At 35.2% G+C, this 13,134-nt stretch overlaps 1 protein-coding gene and 1 long non-coding RNA gene across 3 annotated transcripts in view; one reads left to right on the top strand and one right to left on the bottom strand.

Annotated features, from left to right (window-relative positions):
* LOC132156762 (uncharacterized) overlaps positions 1–13,134 on the top strand; it is a 172,766-nt gene that overhangs the window by 155,851 nt on the left and 3,781 nt on the right. The window contains exons 4-5 of one of the 2 annotated variants that reach the window (XR_009437496.1): positions 10,626–10,672; positions 10,947–12,183. This is a non-coding gene — a long non-coding RNA (uncharacterized LOC132156762). Of the gene's footprint in view, positions 1–10,625; positions 10,673–10,946; positions 12,184–13,134 lie in introns of those variants that run through there. The other variant, XR_009437497.1, reaches the window with a different exon arrangement.
* Positions 7,436–13,134, bottom strand: part of LOC132156757 (MAM domain-containing glycosylphosphatidylinositol anchor protein 1-like) — a 270,738-nt gene continuing 265,039 nt past the window's right edge. Inside the window, exon 18 of the mRNA XM_059565763.1 lies at positions 7,436–9,077. Coding sequence (XP_059421746.1) covers positions 8,986–9,077 — 92 coding nt within the window. The 3' untranslated portion in view covers positions 7,436–8,985. The remainder of the gene's footprint in view (positions 9,078–13,134) is intronic.

Genomic DNA, 13,134 nt, shown 5'->3' with positions numbered 1-13,134 from the left:
AGAACTCAAACTTCAGAACAAAAAGAGCTTGTAAGATCAATGTCAGATTTAAATCTTTGTATAAACTTCTTTACAGGGTAGAACCTGTGTATGAGCTTAAAATAAATTTCTTTCAGTTTGTCTGTGAAAAAGTATTTTTGCGGTAGATAACACATTTAATCACTGTGAGAGCTTTCCAATACGCGCAACACTGGGTGGCGTCTGTACTTCCCGGTCAGAGAGCATCTGTCCATCAAAAGCTCACTATCCAATCAGAGTAGATCACTGTTAAACCCGCCCCCACAAGAGGTTTGTGTCAAAACACTAAATGAAAAACTGTGAACCGTAAGCGAAATCTGTGGCAATGCATTCCGAATCCACGATTAGCGAAAACGAATCTTTAAAAAACATTAACAAAGAATGAAGCATATTTGAAGAGCCTGTTAAATTTGTGCTTCATTTTTTAAATTTGTTTGAGTAAATTTTTTTCATTTTCATTGTGTTTTTCTTCTTTTGTAATGGCATATTTTTGATAGTTGCTGAAAAAGTTACGTTCAGTTTTATAAAGTTACGTTCATTTTTATTGAACCAAATGTGATTCCATACATGTTGTGATATAGTAGATTGTGTACTATAGTGGTTGTGTTTGTTAATTTGCACAGTGGATGGCTTTGTAGTCATATTCAATTTGATGTTTATTCATGGGCTGTCATACAATATTTATATATTACATGCATATTTTAGTGACTCTGCTATGTTGATTTTATTTATATCTTGTTTATTTATTTCAAAAACCTAATACCTTGGTGAGCCGTCATTAAAAAATCCCCATCGCCTGCATGACACTTGTGTTCACAGGAATTCTTTTCATTTTAATGCTGATTTGATTTGATTAGATTCAATTCCCTCCAAACATTCCTCAATCGCTTTACAGAACTGATTTTGATGCAGAGAATGAATGAGGGAAACATGAGGTACAGGAGGCCTTGCATGTATTGGCCATTATAAGAGAATCTACACTTTGAGAGAGAAATGTAGCTTTTAAGGACATAATAAGACTGAGAAGAAATGTAGGTCTCTCAAAGAAAGGATTATAAATTGTGATTTTTACTGTTTCTCAGTATGTACAGTAACAGTATGTAAGGTTTTTTTTTTTTTTTTTTTTTTTATGTGGGTAATTTCTGCACCACTAATGGAAAATTCATTAATTAATGAATTAACTTGTTTATTTATTTGTTTGTTTATTCTTATTTTTAACAATTGTATCTATTTTAGGGGAGTTTTTAAAACATTAAATGGACCTTTTAGCCATTCAGTGTTGCCATGTTTTTTTTTTTTTTTTTTTATACATCTATAGCTCAGGTATAGACTAATATTCAGTTTGAATATTTATTTATTTAATGTTTTTTAATACTGTGGTAATATAAGTTGACCTTCAGCTTTTATTCTCATATTTTTAGGTTTCCTTTTTAAAATTTTAGTTAAATATTTACCAATTTTATTGTCTTTTTTGTCGTTGTTGTTGTTGTTGTTATTTATAAACTAAAACGAAAATAAATGAATAAACTCTCTTGAATGGAAGACAATATTTTAAGATTCTAAAGAAATTCTAGCATGATCAAATAAACTAAATATATAATGGCATTTTTATTCAGGTAATTTGATGTATTGGAAATGAATTAATTAGTCGATTGATGTGATATGAGATGTGAGCGTTTAAATCGTGTAGCAGAGTTCAGCTGCTTTCTTCTGAGCTCTCTTTAATGATGTCTCTGAAATGCTGTGGCCACTGAGGCATCTCCGCTCATTTTTTCCCCTCCGTTCGAATGCAGTGTTGATGCCGCATAGCGACCAGCAATTAAACTCTCCAATTGGAACTCAGTCAAGCATAACCCGAAAAGCGAGGTGTGTTTTCTTACTGCTTTTTTCAGTGACAGGACATCATATTTTCATGTAAGCACCTTGTTCTGTCATGTCCTGCTTTCTCGGGCTCTAAGAATGATGATGGTGTCTGAAGATAAGCTTAAAAATGTGATCAAGTGTCATGGAGTTTGTAGTCTCTCAGAGCAGGAGTGGAGGATGAGAGTGTGTGGGAGGAGCTGCAGCGGTAAATATAGATGTACTGACAGATCCAGAGACAACCAGGGGACAAATGAAAGTCCATAGAAAGAGATGAGGTGGACGTGAAAAATATAGAGAGAGAGGAAGAAATGCAATAGGAAGAAATGCAATAAAAAATTAAGCCCAAAAGGAAGTGGTATTGCTCAGAGGTTGCCCTTTCATAGCTCAAGAAATTTAAAGGAACATTTACTCAAAAATAAAAATCCTGTCACCATTTACTCACCATCATTGACCAAAACCATATGGGTTTCTTCTATCTTCCATAGAACATAAAGAAGAAAACATAATATCAATTTTAGTATCAATGAGATACTATAAAAAATGTATTGAATTAGAGATAATCTAAGAGTACAGTCTAAAACATGCTTAAATTTCTATATGAGATATGTGTATATAATATATAAATAACATACGTTAATATACGTAATAACATATAAAACTCATATTATTGTCTGTCTTGTCCTTGTCATTCTAATATACATATTTTTTTCTAATACATGTCTATATCGCAGTGCTGTCAAACAATTAATCACATCCAAAATCAAAGTTATTATTTACATAATATGTGGGTGTACTGTGTATATTTATGTATATATATATATATATATATATATATATATATATATATATATATATATATATATATATATATATACACACACAAACATGTATGCATGTATATATTTAAGAAAAATATGTTTGATTACATATTAAATATATTTATATATCATTTTTATGAATATAAATATATACAGTACAAGGAATTTTTCTATATATACTGTATGTGTGTGTCTTTATATATACATAATAAATATACACAGTACACATTATGTATGCAAAAACTTATTTTAGATGTGATTAATCGTTTGACGGCACTATACAGTAGACACAGAGAGAGAACAAGGCTTTAGGCTTTATATGAGAGTCTTGATTTACACTATTAAATGCAATTTAATGATGTTACAAGAATTCTGTGAAAAATATTTGCTGTTCATAAATTGAATATTAATGAATCACACAAATATTCAAAATTATTAATCATCATCTTTAAGATGCAAGTACCAAAAAATGATCCTTTTACAAAAAACATGTCCGCTATGTGTGCTTTTTCTAAATATTTTTAAATTTTCAGTAATGGTTTCCATGTGCAAAGTGCATGTGGTGTAAATCTGGATCTTCTTTAGGGTCGTCAGTGTTAATGGCCCCTGTGGCACATGTGAACGAGCTCTTGATTAACAAATGCGGCGTTATGTCTTTTAAGCATCATGTTTGTTACAGATTCTTCAGGCCATAACAACGCTGTATAATCTAAGCATTTATGACAGCTCTAGTGAGCATGTTTTAGGAACACAACCACACAATCTTTCATGGTTATTTATTTATACATCTTGGAGTCATATTTCAAATATATTTTCCCCCTAAAATAGTTCATTACATGACAGAGAATATACAACATCCAGCACTACAAGTTGCTCTCTCACTTGTGTACCGGTATATCTAAAAAAACAAACAGACAAATAAACACATAAATGAAAAAACAAACAAACTCTCTCTCTGGTTTGAACGCTTTGCATACGGCAGAACAGGCATTCAGATCTGCGATGCCCGCAAATGATCAAATCAACACTCACCGACATTCTTCAGCAGAGATGGGATTGGACTTTCACCAATGGATCTCCAGGTTTGGTCAAGGGATTTGTTGTTGTATTATATTAAATGCAGAGGTGAATCAATAACAAAAAAATAATAATAATTCAATAAATAAAAAAAGTTTGAAATCTTCAAGTACATTTTCCTACCACATTCCCATTAATGCCAAAATGTATGTAAATACAAAATAAAAATAGCAATCTACATGATAAAGTGTGTCATGCCTTTAACCAGTGCTTTGCTATACTAAGTTATTGTATTATATAATTTTGTAAGAATTAAATAATTTAATAAGAATTGACAGTCAATTTTAAGCAAAATGAGAATTGCAAAAAGTAAAAAAAAAATTGACACATGAAAATAATAATAAAGCACTCTAAAAAAATATATATATATTTAAATTATTAAAAAATATTTTAGAATGAAATGTCCTGGTTATGTGTTTGTGAGATTCACCCATGTACTCTCAAAAGTTACAGTAAAGTATAATGCAGCAATAGTAGCTAGGAGGGCATGTGGCAGTGAGATCTATACTGAACTTTCACCGGTGCTTCAAATTGGAATCTACTGACTTCCTCCAGGAGGAACAGGAAATGGCCTTTCTTATGGTACATTCTACTGACGTCTAACTCTACTCATACAGATAATGTTACAAGTGTTATGCTTGATTCTCCGATCATATTTGAGTCATACATGTACAGTAGACACGATCAGTAGAGAAGCCACTGGTAGTAGATGATCGCACAAGTGAGTCTGAAAAGTGACAAAAACTAAATGTGTTGGACGTCACAATTTGATTTCTCATTGGTAGCATGACAGTAAAGTCATAAAGTCTCATTGGCCCTTGAACTTAACATGTGACCCTGGAGCACAAAACCAGTCCTAAATATACCGCTATATATTTGTAGCAATAGCCAAAAATAGTGTATGGGTCAAAATTATTGATTTTTCTTTTATGCTAAAAGTTATCAGGATATTAAGTAAAGATCATGTTCCATGAAGATATTTTATAAATTCCCTACTTTAAATATATGAAAACTTATTTTTTTGATTAGTAATATGCATTGCAAAGAATTCATTTGGACAACTTTAAAGGTAATTTTCTTAACATTTAGATTTTTTTGCACCCTCAGATTCCAGATTTTCAAATAGTTTTATCTCAGCCAAATATGTGACCCTGGAGCACTAAAGCAGTTTTAAGTCGCTGAGGTATATTTGTAGCAATAGTCAAAAATACATTTTATGGGTCAAAATTATTGATTTTTCTTTTATGCTAAAATCATTAGAATATTAGGTTAAGATCATGTTACATGAAGATATTTTGTAAATTTCCTACCGTAAATATATAAAAACTTAATATTAGATGGTAATATGCACTGCTAAGAACTCACTTGGACAACTTTAAAGGTAATTTTCTCAATATTAATTTTTTTTTTTTTTTTTTTTTGCAATCTCAGATTCCAGATTTTCAAATAGTTGTAATAATATCTCGGCCAAATTATGTCCTATCCTAACAAACAATACATCAATGGAAAGCTTATTTATTCAGCTTTCATATGGTGTATAAATCTCAATTTTCGAAAAATGTACCCTTATGACTGGTTTTGTGTTCCAGGGTCACATACTAAATACAAATGCCACATTAACTTTATTGCAACAAGATGGCTTTTACAGTGTAATGATGGCTTCAGGTAGTGGCTACATTCACAAAGAAACACAATACGGACGACAGTCATGTATAGAAAAAAAAAAAAGTAAAACCATAGAATAAGACTGGCTGTTAAGTGTTCAGGAGGAAAAAATACAAGGAAAATAACCAAATCACAAAATGAAATCTTTCAGAATGTTTTGAAATGGTTTGAAAAAAAAAAACAAGTAGTATCGTCATGTGAATGTAGCCAGTAAAAAAAATTACAAATGCCAACATGGAATTTCCAGCCAATTTGTACATATCCCTTGCTCTTCTGTGTTCATTTATTATATATTTTGGCTAATGTTACTAAGCAAAGCACTTCCATCTCCATTTAACACATCATTTACAATGCAAAGACGGTCGGCAAGTAAGATTTGACATTCTAATTAGATTACATTCACATTCATTTGCTCATCATCAGGGGTGATGGTGCACTTCCTGTGTTATTTGAGTTTAGACATTGAATTGCATGACAAAACTTCATCTTATATTGCACAGTATTTAGATCCCGACTTTGACTCAAACTTGTACACCAGATCCATTTAAATGAAACAATCAGACATGGTTTGAATACAAAACCAAAGAATGACACAAACAGCCACAGACATGGATGACAGCTTCTGGGTAATATTGGGAAGTTACCAAACGCACGCCGGAATATCTAAAAGAAACAAAAGAAATGTTCGGAATACATAAACGCAGACTATCCTGCAACGTAAAATGTCAACCCTCCACTTATTGTTTCTCTCTCATGTTCCTTCGTGTGTTAAATCTAATCGTCCGTGTCCTGTAGTAGGTTCTACTAAATTTAGCATGGATTATAAACGATAGCTGATTATATATGACGTAGTGAAGGCATTGTGCAAGACTTCAGAGCGTTTACGGTAACATACACAAGGAACAGTATTACAGCCACGGGAGTGTCTTTAACTGTAGGAGAACCTGGACTGGGGTTGAATTATTCCAGGCCCTGTCCCTGTTACCTATGGAATTACCTGAGGAGCGAGTCTATGATAATCTCTTCAACAGTGACAGACGTACACCACATTAGGATAAATATGAATTGGTTAAATATGAGTGCGAGCAAATATTACAAGCCGGAAAATCATTTTACGCATTTTATGACTGTAAACAGACTTACCTTAAAGCTCCACTGTGGATGGAACTACGAGTATGAATAGTACTAGAGCAAAGCAACTGAAATATATACTGGATATACGATTGCACCGTAACATCTGAGCATATGCAAATATGATAAAGGACACTCAAACAGAGGCACAAATGGTTCCTTCTTTTCGTCATATGCTCTTATACTTCTGTGCCTGGCCTTCCCTTGCAGTGATGATGAAACGTACTTGAACTTTCAAAAGGGACCGAACAGATGGTCCTTACACATCTGACAATCACATATTGCTACTGAACTGTAACCATGTGCTTAAATGTTATTTTAAGTAGCGTGACATATTTTAAAAAGAGTTCCAAGGAGGGTAGCCTACCTTTCACAACTTTTGAAGGAAATATTATCCATAACATATTGCATCTGAATCTCAAACCACTGGCATCTGTGACTTATGCTGCCTTCCATTCAAAGTCAGATGTGGATATTCCTACTTGATGTCTCCGATTTCCAAACATGAAGGCGTTCCACTGCCTAAAGTTTGGAAGATGATGTATAAGAAAATAAAATGGCAATGCTACCATTTGCTGTCCAGATCTTGATTGTCAACAAAGGCCCTGTCCCAAATGGAACACTTCATGTGCACTTGCAGTCTTACGGACTTACAATGGCCGCTTGGTGCACGTGCTCGTTAAGTCAACAAGACCGTAGGGTGTCCCATTTTTCATTTTTGCATTCACGAACACCCCCTTTGCAGCCATTATGCAACCACGATCTGCACTTCTGCCGAGCCCGCACTGGGGCAAGCTCCGCAGCAGACTTCTACCCGACAGTCAAAGAGGCATTACTCCATGAAAGTGTGGACTCGGAGGATGCCATCTGGGACAGGGCCAAAGAAGTCCCTAGCAGCCATATTAGAGGATAAATGATGCTCCACAGTGCTAGCATTTGTTCTGCAGGTGGATGATTATCATCTTAGAGGATCATTTATCTGCAGATGTTTGCTAAACATGTTTTATCATCATTTAATGCAGGAACTTTGACCTATTGATGTATTTTATTTGCTTAGAAGTGTGTGCATCTTACTGGATGCCACCATCTCACCAGAAGTTGTGGATTTCAACAGCAACTTCAAATGGCATTCTATTGCAGTTTTCCCAAGTAGGAAGTAGGAAGCTAGAAAGTCCAACTTTCTGATTTAAGTGGAAAGCAGCATTATTATAGGATGAGAACTGTCTTTTAGATCAACTTGTTACATTAACACTGTTTGATTGCCATCTCAAAACTTCCAAAATAAAATACATCTGAAATTTGTCAATAGCAAACCCTTGAAGAGCTTGCACGTACATGTGATTTCTCTGACACTATGCAAAATTACATTCTTGATCATCAAAGCCAAGAGTGGAGTTTGTCTTTCCAGAGGCATCCATCTGTTGGAGTATGTGTGCCCAAATCATATCCCTTGCAGTCAGAGGTACGGTTCTATTGCTGAATGAGAACGACTGACCCAGTGAGTCAACACTCTCCCGACAGTTTGACTGAAGCTAAAAATTATCATTCTCATAAGTTGTCCAGGTGCTTTATGGTTCTTGTATATTGAGGGTGAGGTAACTGATGCTCTTCTGGTCCAAAGTTCACGTTGTGTCGTTTTCTAAATCAAATTATACCCCATAACAAACTAAACGGCAATTAAGCAGTGGCTGCTAAAGAAAGCCAAAGGACAAGAAGTGTACAGCAAATCCAGACTGACGGAATACCACATAAAGGAACCAAAAAAAAAAAAAAAGATATAAATTTGTGCTTCTTTAGTTTCACATTGTCGTAGTCCTAGAAGTTACAGTTGGAGTCTGTTTGTCCTTTCTGCAGCTTGATACTTTCCAATATATCATGTACACGTGCATGTACAGGTCCATTCAGGTCATCAGTAGCTTCGTGACCACCTGTTTCACTCATCCGTTCTGGCTCACACTATTCCTTGCAATCATAGTGTCTTAAGGAAATCACATCTCCTTGCACTTGAGTCTCTGGAAACAGTAGTTCATTTGGGGAAAAGATGTTCGTGTTGCTCTTTCAGCCATCTGTTCATCCTGTAAGCCCTCCATCATCTTTGGTAATAATTGACACTTTGATGTGTCAGATCCATACACAGGGGTGACTGAGATGAAGGTGTCAAGACATATGGACAGAAATGAAAAAAAAAAAAAAAACAATGGAGCAAACATAAGCTCAACAAGAGACCACAAAGATGATGAAAAAACCAAAGAAAAAGTAGACTTGAGGTGTGAAGCTAGGACAAAGGGAATGAGAAAGAGGAGGAAATGAAGGAGGCAGTAGCTGGAAGGGTGGTCACGTGTTGGGGCAGTTCTTATTGCTGCCGCAGGGGGGCGTCCTACGCTGGCGGTGTGTGTGCTGAGGGGTATCTGTATCATCTGAGGAGGAATGTCAGACAGATGTTGCAAAGCAGCTGGACAATCATAGGAAGAAGGTGAAGACTCTGGTGTGTCCCAGACAGAACTGCTGTAAACATAAAGACAAACACTCTATTACACTCTTTACACAACCACTTCTTTATTTTTGTCCGTTTGCCAGTTTATATTGACAGAATAGTGAAAAAGGAACATGAAAGTACTGTGGGAGTGAATGGGATTCAAACCTGCATCTCCTACATGAGCATCACGGCCCCAGAAGAAATTGCTCAGAAGCTGCTCTCTGACAGTTCTGATGTTTCATTTAATTATCTACTTTGTCTCAGAAGCCACATAGTTCCTGTGGCTCAGTGGTTGAGCATTGTATTAGCAGTGAAAAAGGTTGTGGGTTTGATTCCCAGTGAACACATGTTAGGTAAAAAATGTATTGCCTGAATGCACTGTAAGTTGCTTTGGATAAAAGAGTCTTCTAAATGCATAAATGTAAATGTTTGTGCTAATTAATATGTATGTTTATATCCAAAACCGCTTGGTGTTGAGCTATAGGAATGCTTTGAATATAAATCATCCATATGAAAATTACATTTTGAAGGCCCTTAATATAGGTATTTTGTTGGTCATGAATAGGTAGTTGTGGCCTAATGGTTAGAAAGTCTGACTTGTAACCTGAAGGTTGTGGGTTCGAATCTTAGGTCCGGCAGCTGTTTGGATATTAGCATTCTTCAGAATATTTTATTTTGTGTTCAACAGAAGAAAACAAACTCATAAAGGTTTGGAACAATTAAAAGGTGAAAATAATGGTGAAAAAAAAGTGAATCTCTTTAAGGGTACATACAGTATGAGTACTCTATGGCACTAATATCCTTTTCAAGGATACTGCCCCAGATGTTGTACCTGTAAAGGTAAAACTTTTGCACATGATTTCTGACAGTGAATGTGACCTATGGCTTGCATTCTATACAAACTGAGAGCTGTACATACGGAGAAGTGACTGGTTCAAGGCCTAAAGCATTGCAAATCTAATTCTAAGCATCCAAAATGGGGCAATTTACCTCAATATGTACTTCATAAAATGCTTTTGTAAAGAAAATCATCTCTTAACCTTAACCACACAATAGCTGCAGGGTCGGACCTCTTTCAGAAGAGAACTTGGGATGCTGTCGTAAATGGTTTTGTGCTCCTGTTGAGTTTTTGGCACAAAGGAGCACAGGACACTGAAATAATAGATCAGACGAATGGGGTTACAGCGGCTGGCATCATCGTATGACTGAACTGGAGGCTGTAAGCGGTAATATCTATGAGCTACGGAAGACGGATGACCTGCGAGAGGACAATTACAAGTCATTATGCCTCCAAGGTAAAGTTGAGTAATATCTTTCGGCACAGGAAATGGCCTCAGATTATGATGAGGGCTGAACCAAACATGCTTGCAGTGTTGTTTGAGAAGCAGACTCCAATCATAACACATACACGTGCACATTTAATTATGCATACAAGCTGCCAACAAAATGGGTTTAATAAATAAAGAGCAGGTATTGTATTTAAAAAAATCTATATTAATTTATATTAAGGATTTCTCTGGCTAGCAGGAAATCAATATATTCATAATAAAGCCTTTTATTCTTCCTTTTCAATACAGAACAAGATCGTGTGAGCCCTGACATCTCTCAAGGACTTTTGAAGGAGGTGAGTAATTTTGAAAGTGGGTGTACAGATGTGTGGACAGGCTGCATAAAAGAAAATAAAAGAAAAAACAAAGAGTCTCAAAGAGAGAGGGAAATTAGTTAATAAAGCATCCAAAAACGAATCTATCAACAGTCAGTGGGTGGCATAAGTTTTAATGTCTGTGTGTGTTGTGGGGTTTTTAGATTTCTAATTCAGATTCAACAGGTCACCTTCGTTTCAAATCACACATACTACTTCTTTCTCATTCTACCCACTCCGCCTTTCCACCCTACAGCCAAATCCCAGTCATGGTGTGATTTATGGGGACGCAGTAACACATGGGACATCAGAGCCAATCATCATTCATCTCTAAAGAAAGAACAGCTCATGGTTGAGCTCCCATGGGCAACCCCCCAGCAGAACAGGCCAGAGGAGACCAGGGTCATTCTGGCTATGCTGTACATTTTCATGTCCCAATCATGTCTAAAGATGAAAATCATATTCTCTAGAAAAACAGGCAATTTATTAAGAAATATTCCATTATTTCTTAATTTGTTCATTTACTAATTAATGTTACACAACATGTTTACCTCAGATTATTGATTTTCTGTTTGGAGTCCTGAGTGTGAAATATCACTTTTCATCCAGTTAGTAAAATCCCTTAACTAACATAAATCAGTTCCTTAAATGACATCATCGTACAGGAAGGGACATCATTTTGGAGGGAAAACCAGCATTAGTCACTAACTATTGAGCGCTGCAAGGCCAGTCTTGAAGTTAGCATCACCCTGGTTCCCTCAACAAAAAGACAATAGGATTTCCCACTGGATTAGAGTATTGCTCATGTAAGAATATGAATATGTTTTATTCATCATAATAATCCTAAAAAAGTAACACAATTTGTATGAATTTTGAAGTCAATAACCAAGAATAAAAAGCTACATGTAGACTATAAACAAACTACACCATGGTCACTGTCACCAAAACTAAGCTTTCACCAACTCTTTCAGTCTTTATTTTAAAAAGCATTTCACTAAATATCAGAGTTAGAACCGTTTTCAAAAGTCTGTAAAAGCAGAATAGTTAATAGATAGTAGGGATGCATGATTAATCAAACGTGATTAATCCGATTCTCATGCGCATTTAGTCAGTAAAGCGGGTTCTGTGATTAGCAGTAAATCTCCATCACCTGCTTTCAGGTGGAGCAGCATTTACTAGACAGAGCCGTAGTTCACTGACAAGCTATGCAAAATTACATTCGTAATCGCAGACATTATAATTGTAGGTTTATGAAATCGACAAAATCTTTCACGATAATGACACCTGTCTGCATATCTTCTCAGTAAACTATGGCTCTGTGTAGTAAATGATGCTCCATCTGAGAGCATGTGAAAATACCACATTTGATAACGTTTTAACTCCAAATTCACTTTATAACGTCAGTCAAGTGTTTAAAATAAGTCCTTCTGTAAGATGATGTGGCTTCTTAAACAGAATAATTAAGGCACACTATATTTCATTGTTTTCTAAGCAGTGATTAAGGCTATGTCGATTAGCATTTCATTATAGATATACATTATTATGATGAAAATTATAATAAGAAGAACTCAGATAAACCATATATACGGTAGCCGTAGTTGTTCGTTAATTAGTCCCAGTGAATCAACGAAAGCAGTTAAATCTTCTGTTTATTCAGCTGCAGCGATTTCCAGAATTTCTTCTTCGGGGCATATTTGGATTTTCAACGCAAGAGCGCCCTCTGGCCTTTGGGTGGAAATTTACTGCTGATCACAAAACCATGCTTCACTGAAAGATATGCATGACAATTGCAGCCTCTGCCTAATTGCGATTTATTTCCTTTGAGATTTAATTTCAATTAATTGTGCAGCCCTAATAGATAGGTTCGCCTGTATGGTATGATGATGTTTAATGTCCCCAAACAGGGCCGGCTCGTGGCATAGGCAACATAGGCAGTTGCCTAGGGCACAAAATGACTGGGGTGCGCCGCAGGAAGGCTATTTATTTATTTATTTATTTTTTCAGCCCTATTGACCATTGTGCGCTCCTACACCTATATATTAAGTAAAATCATTTCTAATTTTAATAATTTCTAATTATTTTCTAATTTTAATACCGATCAATCATCAAACTGATTCAAATAATGTTTAAAAATCAAAAGATTTGACAACATGTCAACACTTTCTGCATTATGACATAATTATAAAACATCATCATAACGCATTAATTATGCATGGCACATGCAGTTAAAATAGTTTTGCTATTTATGTGCTCTTAAAGTATAATTTAAAAAAAAATTAGTGAAAAAAAGAAAATTATCAGGGGCACAAGGCAGGAAGCGACGCAAAGAAGAGGAGTAGAAAAAATATCAATATAGAGGTAAAAATCACAACGACTGTGTATTAGCCCGTGTTGTTTAAGTAGTATTTTGAAATAGCCTTTTTAAAACATCATAACAGGAACAC

The sequence above is a fragment of the Carassius carassius genome, chromosome 14 (assembly GCF_963082965.1).
Source record: "Carassius carassius chromosome 14, fCarCar2.1, whole genome shotgun sequence".
In the NCBI taxonomy this organism is placed as follows: Eukaryota; Metazoa; Chordata; class Actinopteri; order Cypriniformes; family Cyprinidae; genus Carassius; species Carassius carassius.
The sequence above is the reverse complement of the archived record's forward strand: the minus strand, read 5'-3'. Positions and strand labels throughout refer to the sequence as shown.